The sequence below is a fragment of the Pseudopodoces humilis genome, chromosome 3 (genome assembly GCF_049639895.1).
Source record: "Pseudopodoces humilis isolate 2021_Gansu_Grassland_sample_001 chromosome 3, ASM4963989v1, whole genome shotgun sequence".
In the NCBI taxonomy this organism is placed as follows: Eukaryota; Metazoa; Chordata; class Aves; order Passeriformes; family Paridae; genus Pseudopodoces; species Pseudopodoces humilis.
Window position 1 is genome coordinate 43,408,794 of NC_142202.1, and position 15,428 is coordinate 43,424,221.

The following is a 15,428-nucleotide window of genomic DNA, read 5'->3' on the forward strand; positions in this document are numbered from 1 at the left end:
ATAATGTATGTGTAAGCAAACTCTTTTATAAAAGCTTTTAAAAACAGCAGAACCACCAGTGATAACTAATAAAGTTATTCATTTAGTTAAATAACTAAATTAATAACTAAACTGAGAGATTTGTGTGTGCTGGGACCTCCCTAACAGCAAGTAACCTGATGAACATGGGTATGTGTGCCCCTGCAGGCTTGAGTTCCTGACCTATCCTTTTTTCTTCTTCTGCTCTCTGGCTTGCTGTGCAGTGCTCCCTCTTAATCACTATGAAGGAAAGAAACACCTACTAGATTTCAAGAAAATTGAGGTGATTAAAGTTACAAGGTAAAATCCAAAATTCAGTAGTTTTAACTTCTGTAAGTCAGCATTTTTGGTAGTTGTCCCATCAGAATTGTTTGTAGTTAAATTCTCACTCTTTCATCACAAAACAAGTAGAGAACAGGGATAAGGATAAGGCCTGCTGTCTTTTCCTCTTCTTTACATATTTCAATTTGGCCAGCTGGGATGATGTTCTGGGGTTGGTTGAAGATCACTTTGGTGTTTGGAAAATGTTCTATTACTGTAAAGCATTCATGTGATTAAATTGTTAAAAGTTACTGAGGTCTAAATGATACCAAATGGGCCATCACAAAAATAATGTTTAATGCAGTGTCTGCTATTAAGAAGAAGTTATTGCAGAACAAGATGCAACATATTTCAGAATTTAGTGATAGCAAGCACCAAGAAAGCCTTTGTGAGCAGTCTGTAACTGATTACTGTGCACTGGGGTAGCCTGTGGTCCAGGAGGCAAACATGTAATGTGTAAAGGACAAAGCCCTTTGAAAGCTAAACAAACTGTGCATTCATTTGAGCTTTAATTAAATGCTGTATTTGTGGAGCTTAGAAAATAATTTGGAAATTTTGAATTTAATCTTAGTTTTAAATGTCAGCATTAAGCATTAGTGAAAGTCAGCATTTGTATGTTCCTTGTATTGATCCAAGCTAAAAAAAGGATGTCAGTGGCAAGAGGCAGCTGGCTTGTACACAATGGTCAGATCCTCTGACTGAACAGCCACACGTGGAGCTGTGCAGCACAGTGGCCCTCAGCTGCATCTGAGGTGGGGTGGAGTTCTGCTGGTAAAAATGCTAGCTCCTTAGGTGGGGATTGTAGCACCTCAGTAAGCTTAATGTTTACATGTAATTAGGCAGTAAAAATACCATTGGAAAATTAATATTACAGGCAAGAAAAATTTAAACTTTTTTTCAGATTGCTGAAAATAGTATCCAGTAGCAATTGTGATTGTGTGGCAGATTAATGATTTTGCACATTTATTATGTGTATCTATATATGAATTCTCATATAAGTGTGTATTTTCCAGCTGATAGCTGTGTTGATGAAATTAGGGTGTCCCACCATTTCAGTTGTAGTTTGACTTTTTGTGACTGTTAGGGCTTGATTTTCTTCTAAGCCTCTGAAGAATTAAAGATGGGTTTCTGTATATATGTGTGTGTGTCTGTGCATACCAAAGCAGTGTCCCTATCTCAGCTTATTATCAAAAACACTGTTAGGCATGACCACTATTAATGATTTCCCAGTGATGTTAACATCAAATTTCTTTGCTCCTCAGCCAGTCAATGAAACTTCGGCTAATTTCATATAGACTTCATAGATGAAGGAAATTTTGAAGGAAGAATTGACTATAATTAGCAATAGGAACATTGATTGGGTTTCTCATTTTCCCTGCCCAGAATCATTTACAGGGTTCTTACAGAAAAAAAAAAAGTGTGTAGACTCTTGAGTGGCATACAGATCTGCAAGAGCTTGATAGAAAAGTTTGTTTCAATCTATAGTTAGTCCTTGAGTTTTAAAGGCAGTATTCCTTGTGGGTTTTAAGTGAGAAGCCAAAGCAGACTTTAATAAAATATATTCAAATATAGTTTTAAGTATTGGGTGGCTGCCATTGCCCCATTACAAATTCAATTGAAGTCTTTCATGCATGTGAAGAAAATTGATGCAGTTGTTCAGCTTACATAACTTTTTATTGTGCTATATGGTTTTTATAAGTTCCATTAAAATCATACTGTTTATATAGCATGTATCTACTATATACTTAATAATTTATCTCTAACAGGTTATGGAAGATATTTCATTTGGAACAGAGGGTCATTTATCTGAGGTAAGTGTTTCCTGGGCAGTATAAAGTGGTGATATTGTACAGACTTTTCTTTGTCTCAATTAGAACAAATGACACTTGTTTTTATAGTGCTACCTTTGCTTAAAAATTGCTAGACAGTGTGTGAGCACTTGGAAAAGCAACAGAATCACAACTAGAGTAGGCCCATTCGGTTTTTTTTTGTTTGTTTTTTTCTTTTTCCATTGAAGATAATGGTCTAATTGCTGAGTATTTCAGGGAGTTTATAGTTAAAACTTGTGCTAGTATTTTTTGACACATGCCAACAACAGGATGAACACACTGGGGAAAAGAAGAACCAGTAATAATTAGCCAGCCCCACTGTAGCACTGTCATGATGCTTAGGAATGGAAGAAAATTGTGATGCTTAGCCCGTTTTCTTGTGTGCCACTAAAAATACCTTTGAATTTATTTTTGAAGTGTAAAAGCATACAAGCATACTGCAGCAGAATACATGGTAACAGGAATTTCATCTAAATTAAATCATTGGATGTTTGTAATTTTACACCATTTTCATTAAAAAAAGATCTCAGAACCTAGTCCATGTGTTCAAGAAAGCCGGAATGATTGAGTAACATGAGATATATGGCCTATGAGAAAAACCTGCTTATATACAAAAATCTGTCTACCTACAAACTAAAAGTTTAGGTAATATATGTGTAACGAGAGCTGCCCTGGTTCTAAGAGCTGTGCTGTTTCAGTCTGGTCCATTTTTGTATCAGTATGCCCTGGGTTGCAACTTACATTGTAAGGAAATTCAGTATCCAAGCATTGCGTCCAGCTAGCAAATAAATTGCATGGACAAGTAACCCGCAGTTCCCTTTCCATAACAACATACCTGCTTCCTGTCAAGTACAACTGACAAGTGCTCCAAACCAGGCAAATATTCAATAAATAAATATTAAAATTTAGGGTAACTATTCACATGAGACATTTCTTTAGATTCCCACACTGCCACAGCTGGACTGATGAAGATTTGTAGAGTCCATAAAGCTCTGTGAAAGTGTCAGCAGCCTGTACCATGTCAAGGTTTTGCCTAAATGTATCTTTGGTGCTCTGGTCCCCTAATTTGCGCTGGTCAGTCTCCCCCACTGCCTGCAGGAGGGCACCAAGTTAGTCATTCCTGATTGTTGCATCTTACTGACTTGGGAGCAGAGATGGGAATGAAGAATCCTAGGAACCACCTATAAATGAAACCCAGCTATACTGACTCCTTGCACAGCAGGGTGTGGACACAGGAAAACAGTTTGGTACTTTGTTTCTTTTTCCAAGTCCTGACCCACTGTGAATTTTTATTGGTTAGTCGGTAAATAGCCTCATCCTCCCTCAGCAGGAGCTGGAATTGTCCCAGTGTAATTAAATGAGCCAGTGCAGTAGTGTGCTCTCATTTTAGAAAGTCTGCAATTAGGGAAGATCTTCAGTCTACTAGGGATGAGAATAGGAAGACTGCTGTCAGGCCACAGCTGGGTGCTGGAAGGCAGTGAAAAACTCTGTTCCTGCAGAGATGCTTTTCCAGGGACACTCCTCTGTAGCTGTAATGGAAGATACACAAAGGGAGGACTTGCCAACGTCAGACTGTAATTCTGATGAGTCATTTAACACTCCCATGTGGAGAAGGGAGGGGGATCAGTGCAAACAAAGGGAGTGTGGGAAAAGCGTGTGATGGTGGGAAAGAGATCGGTCACAGCTGGCTGGAAGGCTTTATGCCTAAATTGTTGCATATGAGAAAGTGGGGAGTGTGTCGTAGTGCTGGAGTCTCCTAAATATATATAACCACGCTGATGGAACAAGCTAACAGTCTGTAAGTGGAAGGTGATAAGAGCAAAAGCAATTGGGAAACAACTTTGATCCCTCTTCTGAGAAAAGTTAGATAGCTATCTCCACGAAAGAAAGGCTCAGCTAAACAAAATGAGGGAAGCAACAGGGCATTTTCTGTGGGACAAACTGTAGGAGAAGGAATCAGCAAGTATTCTTTGGTAGTGTCCAGAAGACATCAGGTTTATAGTACAGCTGCATCTTCTTTTGGTGCAGAAAAGTGCAAACACAATCACAGACTACATGTCTGTGTCAGCAGTTTCCTAGTGGCTCAAAGGTTTTGACAAGGAAAGGAAAAAAGTGTTAGTAAGAATGAGCCTAGGAGGGTACTTCACTGTCTAAGTGTGAAGCAGCAAGACTCCTGAGCACACTAAGCTACATGAAACAGAAGATGTGAAATGGCAAGAGAGTTCAGGGATAAGCTGGATGCAAGGGAAAGGTAAAAGAAAACGTGTGTCTTCTAACAAGAAAATTGAATGAGAAAACAAATGAGATCAGATTTTTTTTCCTTCCTTATTCTCTCTGCTTTTGGTCTTTTTAAAGATTATAAGCTATGTCCACTTATGTAGTGCTCCTAGGATTCACTACAAGGTAGTAAGAGGCAAATGCAGTAAAAGACCCAAAGGCAAATGAGATGTACTCAAGTCAGGCTAGACTGATGTAATTTCTCCTGAGCACATTGGAGCCAAGAAAAACAATCTCCAAACCATTAACAAGCTCCTTTGAAAACTCCTAGCGGAAGCTTGAAGTCCCAGCAAATCAGTAAAGGCAGACTTTGTGTTTGCCTTTAAAAAGGAGGTAGGCCAGGAGTTTATGTGCCAGTCAACAGAATTTCAATTAGGATTAGAGTTCCAAATGGTCTTGATAGATTGAAAGAATAGTCAGAAATCAATAAGAAGGGATATGTTGAAAGACAGGTGCAAATTACATTTGAGGGAGAGTAGGATTTATGTATACAGATGATAAATAGCAGCTAAGTTGACAATACTGCAGAAGAATCTAGGTTTCTAGTGGGCTACAAATATAGTGGGACTCATTACCTTCATTGTATTGGAAGAAAGGGCAAATGTCGTTTGCAGCCTCATTACTGGGAATGTCAGTTGTAGGACAGAAATAATTATGGTGCTTAGCTGAGAATGCCAAAGCCTCCAGAGGACTGTGGCTCTAGTCTGGACACCTCCCTCTATAGAAGACAGGAACATGATGAAGGAAAGAAGGAAAAGAATGGAAATAAAAGGTTTCAAGATCCTAGTCTGGTTGAAAGTCAAAGTCTTCAACCACATAAAACGTAGTGATATATAGGAGAACTATTAGTTATTGTTATGTGGCACGTAAGGGTAAAACAGAATGTAACCATCTTGGTTTGTAGCCAGAAGAAAACCTGCTCACTGCAAGGGTCCTTTAGCCCTGGAGCAGTCTGTACCCTGCAGTCAGAACCCATGTCAGCTGCTAAGAGCCACAAGGACAGTCACAGCTTGGTCACACTGCAAGTTGCAGAGCAGGCTCTGGTGGTCCCTGGATGCTTCCTGGACAGCCTTGACGTGGTGGTGTTGGTCATGAGTAACATGCGTTGTCCTCAGTGGCTTTCCTCATCTACAACAGGACAATGCCCAGGACAATGCACATGGGGCAGGAAATCTGGGATGCAGAGCAGGAACAAATTCTTCAGTTTCTTCCTTCCCTGCTCTGTGGTCACCTCACGGCCATGCAGCTCATTTATCTCAGGGTATGTGCACTTAGCCTGCATGTGACTGAAGCATCTGCTCAAGCAGGACAAATATGGATGGTTGCATCTTGTTTCTAGTAATTGTCTGAGATATGTCATGGCCTAACATTCTGGAGTTTCAAGTGTCAATTGCCTTTAACTACTGCAAGGGTCGAGAGTAAACATGCAGCACTTCTGCCATGTGTAGATCACTGTTCTAAACCTTGTGCCATAATGTGAAGTATCAGCCAGCAAGGACAAGTTTTTGTAGTTGTTATTTATGTTACTTTGAGTTCTTTTTACTATTATGAGAGATTGTTTAGTGCAGGTGAAAGAAATCTGGCTTTGCAGAAGGTGTTCTAAAGTTTCTATTTTATTTGGATTATGATACTGCTGCTTGGAAGTAAGGCAATACCCTTTTACAAAGGGTATTCCTCTGTAGGAAGAATGAATTTTAAGGATATATCTGGGAATTCTCCTTCTCAGCACAACCACCAAAGACTCTAATATAGACTCTAATCCAAAGTAGAATTAAATTAATCTAGCGACTACAATACCAATTCTTCTATATAAAATTACTAAGCTAGATGGAAGAGCATAGGAGGTATTTGCACTGGAAAAGCTGATCAAACATTTTCTTCAAGTAATGCTGTCAAGGAGCTATTGCTCATAGGTGGCTATAATTACATGTAAAAGGGTAAAACAAAATGCAGAAGATGAAAGTGAAAGCCATTCCCTCCACTCTTGATGCAATATGTGGATGTTACAGCAGTGCATTGGCTGGAACGTTGTCTGTTTTTACCATTTCTTGCATCAGATTTTCACATCTTTGGGAAAGAATGAGAATTTCTGCTTTGTTTGAGAAGCCAGAAGAATTGTGCCTTAAATCACAGCCATATTTGTGCTGTTTTCACCTGCTTAAGGATTTAGAGGGGGAAAAAATCCCAGCCAGCTACATTCCCTGTTCACAGAAAAATCCATAAAGCAATATTGCATTTCAGCTCTCTCCTGAATCCTGCAATCTCTCCCAGCTGCTTCCTAAAAATGCCACTAGAGCAAAAATAACCAAAGTCTTCAGGCTTACAGCATCTTGTAGCATTGACATAACCTACAAGCTTGGATTAGTTGTATTTTATGAATAAGTTGAGCTTGAGGCAGAGTCCACTTTCCTCTCAGAGATATTGCTGATCAGTGTAAAGTGCCGCTTCCCAACCGTGAGCTGTTCTGAATAGTTTGTGTATCACTGACAGGGGTTTTCCTGCCTACATAGACAAATGTCAAATAGAAATGCTACCAATGATGTTACCAGGCATGAAAAGCACTAAGAGAAATCTTTTCTATCTACTTCTCTGGGCTAGCAAACCTTTTTTAAATGAGGGCCTGGAGGCAGAAGCTGTGGAATTGGTTGAATATTTAGAATTATTGTTGTGTATTTTTGAGAGCACTGTATGTTTCTTCCATTTCCATATTTATTTATATAAATTCTGGGAAATTACAATTTATATGATGGTTCTCTTACATTTTTCACATGACACCTGCAAGTAAATTCCTGGGAGTTGATGCTTGTCTAAGGTGTTGGAGGAACTTCTCATTTCAACTGAAAAGGCACCTGGGTTATGTAGGTGCAGAAATAGTTCATTCATACACTATCATGGCTGTAATAAAGAGAAATTAAGCTGCATTATTAGGATTAAAAGACTAATTAAATATAACCTCAATCTTACAGAGCTATTTTGGTTATTCTGAAGTGCAACCATAGCCATTTAGATTTAATTGGTTTAGAAGTGTTTAAAGACCTAAACAAGTTTGATTTGACCTTTACACTCTCTGATTTCCCTGCCTGCCCATATTGTTGTTACAATTGGTTACATCTGTCTAATATTTATTGTTCCTTTACCTTAATTTCCAAAGTAAACAGGATTTTATTATACTTTTAGGCAGTGCATTATGTACCCAAAATATGATCATTGAGGAAGAATACCCCGCGTTTTTTCGTATGTGGAGCTTTCTCTATGTGGTCATAATTCTAGATGTGCTTTCAGAGTACTTGTTTGGATTTTTTCAATTTACTGATTTTTTCTAGCCTGATCCCTAAATTCTCTTGGACAATTGTCATCTGTTCTTGCATGTATGTCACAGAATGATTACCTAAGAGCTTTCTACTGATACAAATGGCCTGGGTTGTCCCACTCCATTACAGCACATGGAGTCCTGCTGGTATGCTGAATAATAATTTAGTAGCTGGATGGAAGACTTTTTCCTCATCTTCTGTCACTCGTCTTCAGAAAAAGACGTTCCTAGTTGCTGCAAGGAGAATGTTTCTTTTCTCCTCCCATGTTCTTACTTTAAAAACAATGGGGTTTTTTCATATCCGTACATTCTGTGGAGTGCTGCTGTAGGTTCTCAGGCTTGGTAGTGCCTGGAAGTGGTATCTCTGGTCTGTGCACAGAGCCAAGGACTCAGCCATTGTGCTCCTCTGTGTCTGAGCTGCAGGGGTTTGCAACACAACCTCTTAACCAACCTCATCCAGGGGCTGAGCTGCAGCTGGTCCCAGTGGGAGCTGCTGGATAGCCAAGTCCGGGAAAGGCCCGCGGAAAGCAGAAAGGTGAAGCTCTGTGCCATAACAGAGGATGTGCCAGCAAGCAGAGCTCTTCTGGCATTCAACTCCATGTATGCAATGTACTGTGTGATGCAAAGTGAAAGGATAGCACACAACTGAGATCTGGTAAACATGTTCACCAAAACTCAAATTGTCTCACAACAAGCAGCATTCCAAAAAGCACTAGCGTGATTTCTTTGGAAGGCCTTTGACTGAAGGTTTGATTTCTCTTAAGCAACCACTGATGTCTTATAGCAACAGATAAGTACAAAGGACCCCAAGTACTTTTCTCTTTGAGGAGAAAAATTTTCTGCAGCTAGTATACGGCCACATTAGAAGCTGGCTTTATTAATGAGTGCACAGACTAGGTCTAGGGATTGTCTAGCGACAGTCAAGTTTTCTGGATTCCAGCTGATGAATTACTCTTTTTTTTTTTTAACATGATTCCAGCAGAAGTTCATCCTGGCACCATAATCTTTTTTTACAAATAACCCTTGTCATTACTGTACACAACACTACGGTGCCATGGGAGGGAGAGGAAAGGCTTGTCTCAGAGCTGCACAAATTGATTGATTTTTTTTCCCCTCTATTCTCATATTTGCTGCTTATTTGGGTCATTTCTCAAAGTACTACTCAATGCAAAATATAAAAAATAGCAGTTATCCTTGTGCAATGTATCTGGAAAAACTTATGAGAAGGACTTTGAAACTGGTTTAAAATACTCAATTTAAAATAGAAAAAGTATTTGCCTGTGTAAGTTCTAAGTAGAGAAGTATTATTTTTGAAAATTTAGTCTTGTTTAATGATAACTCAGTAAAAAAAGTACAGTTTCATCTTGTAATCTCAAAGACTTTGATGCATTTTCTTTGATTGCTTGAGCGAAGTCCCTAAGTACTCTAGCCAGATTTTTCTTCAAAAATATAAGTACATTTTATGTGTATAAGAGTTACCAAAATGTTGCTGCTTGAAATATTTACATGACCTAAAAGTGTAAATCATATTTACATGAACAATTCATAATTTGGGTACCTTAATGGGTGGTTAGCATGAGACTTCCCTCCCCTGCTGTGATGAGACAACAGGGGAGAAGGAGAGCAGTTCAGGGTAGTTGTCTTCACACCCCTTTAATCATCTGCTGAAAGTGAGATTGTGACTCTTTTCTGCTGGGAAGAAGACTGAGACCACAAGCTCATTCCATTTCATATTAATCACCAATTTATTATATAGAGCTTTTTGTCTCTCTAATGGGAATTTGCTTTTAGGCAATGTCTTTGCACTGCAAAGTATCATATCCCCTTACTAATATTTTATTTTCCCTTTAATTTGATGCAAATTTGATGTAGAAAAGTGCATTCAGCAGCAAACATGCTCTCTTTTATTTTTCAACTTTCTGTAGGAGTTCTTCATATTTTCTGCAGAGTTGGGAGAAAAATGTGAAGCAATAAGTGAGAAATTGGTGCATCTGGAAGATCAATTGCAAAGTTCCGCCTGCAGAGTTGATGAAGGAGTTATTCATATCCTTTTCGCTATAGCTATAGATACATATCAATCTGGGTAAGTATGCACATCAGATACTTGCCTTTCAGGCTCACATGGAATGCTGATTCTTAGTGTAGGTTAGCTACATTAAGAATGGGAGAAATCATTGTCTTGCTGACATGGGCATTTTTGTGTAGTAAGTTTTCCTATAGTGCATTTTAACTGTGGTCTGATCCAGCTTTGATTGATTTAAATAGAAGTTAGTTCTTTGTAAATTAAGATTGGGCACTGCAAAGCCTTTATTTTGCTGTTAAAATCCTTTAGCTTGTAATGCTCATATGATTAAATATGTAGTGCACCAAAAGCTGCATGGGTACGAGTGTCTGTGCACCTGCATTTCCGAACATGATTTAGCTGAATTAGATGCTACTTTATTGACTCAGACTTTGTGTATTGTCACCTGTAGTTTGGGGATTTTTCTTTTAAAAAATAATGGACAACAGATGCATCGTGTGGCATCCTACACATTTTAATCTGCCTCTAACACTCCAATAGAAGTAACCAGATGAGATATTGTCTTATGCACACTTACCTCTTTCTGTGCTATATTTGTCAGTTTTTCTGAAGACTGCTTAACCTTTATGAGGAATTCCTTGGCCATTTCTCAAAATTTAGGAGCACAAAGTTTTGTTTCATTTGTAACTTCCATAGGAAAAAAAAATCTTATAAGAAAGTTATAGGAATATAGCAATAATAAGGGAGATTTTGTTCTTCTAAGAAAGGGTAAGGAAAGTAAGAACCAGTGAAGCTGAGGAAGATGAGAGTACTGAGCTTGTTAAGTTTTAGTAGAGAAGAGATGGCAGTTGAGAGGATCATGAAGAAAAATAAATATATTCAAAGTGCAGAGATTAGCAGAGGAGCCCTTGGAGACATCTGAAGGTGACTAGGGGTGACAATGGTGTAGAAAGGATTCACTTCCTGCTAAGAGAAGGTGGACAGTCCTGTAGAGGATAGTTTAGAGAAAAGAGAATAAATAGTGTGTGGAAATAGCACTGTGTTTTAAGTAATTTGGCATCTATGGCAAGTCATTGCAAAATTCCTATTCTAGAAACTTGATTTCTTTAAAGGTAACAGAAGGATAAAGTGTGAGGGGCAGAGGGAAGGAAGGATGGTGTTAGGGGAAGGGGATTTGCAATGGAGGAAAGAAATCCAGTCAGTCATTTGTCAGTACTTTAAATATGTCTTGTTTAAGCATTTCCCTATACAGGCAATATACAGAAAGATTATTCTACATTTTTTTTATTATATTTGCAGTGTTCATGCTTAGTTGCAGTTGTGTTTCCCCAATGCATTCTTTTCAGAGCTGTATGGATGTGTGTGTGTGTGTGTGTGTGCAGAGCATCCAATTCCTTTCTCCCTTACATATATTTACTCTCAAACAAGCTTTCTCAGTGGCCCTTATAGAAGAACACTGAGGGTTGTAGTTACAGGTTCTTTGCAGGGGACTTAAGTTAATATTCAAACTGAACAGTCACATCTGATCATAGTTATACTTTACTATGTTATTACTTTTTAGGTAAGGTGAAATAAGCTGGAAAACTGCATTTTTGGTTCCAGAAGATAATACACTACATATGTGCGAAATAGTGTTTCTTACATTCTATGGAGCGTGCCTATTTCTTCACAGCTGTTGAGACTGCAAGAGTTAGTAAAAAAATAAAATTAGTAATTGGAAATTTCAGGAGAGTTGTAGATTAGTCTCATTTTAAGCCACAGTTTTCTGATAGAGATCTGACTTCCTCTATCAGTGAAATTCAACACATGTTATCTAAATACAGAAATGCACAGTGTGTGATATCCTGGTCTTAGCAAGACCATCAGTCACAAAATAAGAAACCATGTTTAAAACATAGGGATGTACAAAGAAGCAGTTCAGCAATTCAGCTACCCCTCATTAACATTCAGTTGCTATTTCAGAGGTAGTCCAGGTCAATGTGCATAAAATGTTACCATCTGGTACATGTAATCACTGTGCTGTACTTCAAAAAGGAATTAGAAAAATAGCTACCAGAGTGCCACAGACCTGTAGATTGTTTTGGGTTTTTTTATATAAAGACTGTGCAGTGCCTATAAAATTAGCTTTCACTCATTGGTAACTTGACTGTATTGCAGGAACTAGCACTAAGATAAGAGACAACAATTAGCCTTGGCAGAAGAATTTATTTAATAGATGAATCTGTTGTTGTAATTTATTTGATCTTAGATAAAACAATTTCCTAACACAGATACTGGGCAATCATGCAGTCTTACATTAAAAATCTGTAGAACTCCTGAGAGCAGGAGCTTAAAGACCTGAAATAGTAATGAAAGCAGGATAAATTTTTCCAAGTCCATTCACTGGTTATTTTCATCCTTCCCATATTCCTCCCAAAAAACTGCTTTACACATAAATGTTACAAAATATATTAGGTCAAATATCTAACTGGGGGCTGCACAGATATAAATTAGTCCTGTGGTCTTATTATTAAAAGACTTCCAAAGACTCCACTGAGAAAAATAAATTCCTGCTGCTCTTGAGCCATTTGCCAATGTTTAGTGTGTATCATAGCTTTGATTAATAATTAAGTTTGTATTAGAAGAAAAAACCCAGATGTCATTGTTTTTCATTCTATGTTTTGATGGCATAGCACACTTAAATCAACCACGCTGCTCATTGTAAGTGCCAGCACAACCTGAACAAAGGAGAAATCCAGCAATATGTCTTGGCCCTGAGTATAGGCACAGACCCACTTGCAATTCTAATTTATTGTTGAAATTTTTCACAAAAACCACTAAACTGCCCTTCTATATAAAAAGCATCAAACAATAGGGGCATGGGACTGGATGTTAGAGTTCTCTGTAGCACTATGACATATTTGCTAAATTCTATGTAGTATAACCAAATAAACCTACAAAATAGTCAATTATGGTTGATCATTAATGAGTGTATGAAAACAGTCCACATCATTAATTGGGAAAACCAAAGGATGAGAGGTGACTTGTTCTGGTGTCTGCAGAACTGATGAGAGGTGTTACTTTCCTGATAGTAAAGGCCTGGAATTACCACTAAAATTAAATGGAGTCTATATTGCAATTTCACAGTCATTTTTTGTTCTTAATTAGTAGTTACATTTTGATGGACAATTTGAATGCATGTAATAGTTGCTCTTGGTGGAAATGCTTTGTTGGAAGAAAACACGTGGTATTACTACAAAAACAATCTTCTTTCCTTGCCCTAAAATAGGCATTTTAATCAGTTATTTTGAAAGCAGGATTTTGTGCCTAAATATCCATTAAATGTTGCAGGTCACTTTGCTAACCCTTCACCTTTATCCTGCAGCAGGCTCCCATACAAGTCTTGCTTTACACCAGAGCAGGTTTTCAAGAGATTCATGTAAAACTGAGCCCTGGCTGTAGCTCAGTGAGGAGTCTCACTCTGGGTGAACCTGTAAGAGATTTTGGGATCCTCCAAGTGTTAGAGGTGGCAATGGCACCCTCTTCGATTTTATTTTAGATGACAGGAGGGTGGGCCCTTCCCTCTGCATGTCACACAGAGAACATAGTTCTACTTTTATAGTTTATGCTGTGATAGAGTCAGTGTATTTCCACTCAGGTGCTACAACTTCTTTGCCTTCTATTTTCTGCTGGAACAAGCAATTTGAAAGTAGCTGATATTCAGACCACTGAAGGGTTCCATTTTTCAATATGTAGCAGTCATTCTGTTGTAGTTTTTTTTGTTGAGTAGTTTTTTGGGCGAGTATTTTGGGTTTTGCATGGCAGGGGTACTATCTTATTTTGTAGAAATAACATTCATGAATGTGAAGGAGGGAAACAGTAATCAAGGGGGTGATTGAGAAAATTTTAATTGGTTGCACTACTGCAAATACCCCTGTATTTTGTGAGGAGAAGTGATGGATTTCCAAAAGCCATTTTTCTCTCTTGCTGTGACACCACACAGGTCTCACAGAAACAGCAGGGACTTGCTTAGTGTCTTTCCCTTGCTCCCAAGAGTGCTCTTCAAAAAGGCCAAAACCCCAGTCATTCAAAAGACTTACTGAATTGTCTTGGCTCTTCACTGGTCCTTTGGCATGTAGCACACACAGTCAAAGAGCTGTGTAATTGGAAGTGACCTTTTGAAATCATCTGGTCCAACTCCCTGCTCAAGCAGGGTCACCTAGAGAAAGTTGTCCAGGATGTTTTGTCCAATCCAATTTTGAATATCCCCAAGGATGGGCACTCCACAACCTGATAGTGCAATATAGTGTTTGACCACCTTTAAACAAAGAGAATGTTTTAGTGAATTCTGATTCAATTTCCTATTTTGGAATTTCTCCCTGTTACTTCTTGTTCTGTCAGTGAACAAGAAAAAAGTCAGAAGAGTCTGGCTCCCTCTTCTTCATTCCTGACTTTCAGCTGTTTATACCAATGGTAGTATCCTGCAAGCCTTCTTTTCTTCAGGTTGAGGAGTCCCAGCTCTCTCAGCATCTCCTCATGTGATGGATACCCAAGTCCATTAAACCAGTCCCATGCTGGAGTCATTCCAGTAAATCATTCTCTTTTATTGTGGAACCCACAACATCCAGATGGGACCTTAGCAGTGCTGGTTAGAGGGGAAGGATCATCTCCCTCTGCCAGCTGGCTGTGTTTTTGTTAATCCAGCCTGGGAGGCTGTGGGGCACCTTTGCCACAAGACACGTTGCTGATGTATGTGCAGTTTACTGTCCACCATGACCTCAAGGTCCTTTTCTGCAGAACTTCTTTGCAGCTGGCTTAGCCCCTCCATGGGTGCTGGTGCCTGGGCTTGGGAGTGACACTTGCAGTTAGGTGGTAGGACATTGAGCTGAGCTTCTGTCTGCAGCCACTGTTTGGCTTTTAGAAGCAAGTGGAATAGTTAACCAGGTTAAAAACAAGAAAAAACCCAACCAAAAACCTCTTTCAGATTATTTCTGTTCTTCAAGAATTAACTTCTTCATTGCATTACTTTGATATAAGTAATTGCATCAAACAATGCAGTTACTTTCCAAAATCCCATTGGCCCTTAGAGCAGTAGTTGTCCTTCATTGTCCTTCCAATGTCTTTTATTTTATAATACGTACTCTTAGTTTCTAACCTTTCCTATAGGAAGGCAACTGATTGATAGTATCTACTTTTTGTCTCTTTTCCCTAAACATCTGGGCTGAGAGATCAGAAGCTGCATTTGAACAAAATGATCCCATTTTTTCCAAAACTTAAGTGTCTCTACAGTAATTTGATCTGCTTTTTATCTGCTTGCAAATTGTGGGCTCTGAGACGATGCTCAATTTTTCAAAGAGACAAAGTCAAATAGGTGAAAAGCTTCCAGCAAGACAATGTTCAACCTGCAACATTGTTGAATATGGGTTGCATTTTTGTGGATATGGGTTATTCTTGTTCCCAAGTACTTTAATTTACTGCTTATTTGACTTTGTGGAGATTTTTTTCAGTTTTCAGAGGTAGACAGCAGAACTAGAAAATATTCCTAGTTGGAACTTGCTTTAACTCCTTCCTTGGATAATGGCTCAACATTTGCAGCACTGGATAGACAATTTAAACACGAAGGACACATTTGCATGTTGACCCATGCAAAACTGTTTATTTGTATTTTTAA

General features: G+C 38.6%; 1 protein-coding gene across 6 annotated transcripts in view; it reads left to right on the forward strand.

The window, feature by feature from the left end:
• The window catches only part of DISC1 (DISC1 scaffold protein), a 193,052-nt gene that overhangs the window by 172,556 nt on the left and 5,068 nt on the right, over positions 1–15,428 (forward strand). For 4 of the 6 annotated variants that reach the window (XM_088052570.1, XM_088052574.1, XM_088052568.1 and 1 more), the window contains 2 exons: positions 2,106–2,150; positions 9,681–9,797. In XM_088052570.1, the coding sequence (XP_087908696.1) occupies positions 2,106–2,150; positions 9,681–9,797 (162 nt within the window). Of the gene's footprint in view, positions 1–2,105; positions 2,151–9,680; positions 9,839–15,428 lie in introns of all 6 variants that reach the window. The other 2 variants (XM_088052573.1, XM_088052571.1) reach the window with 1 other exon arrangement.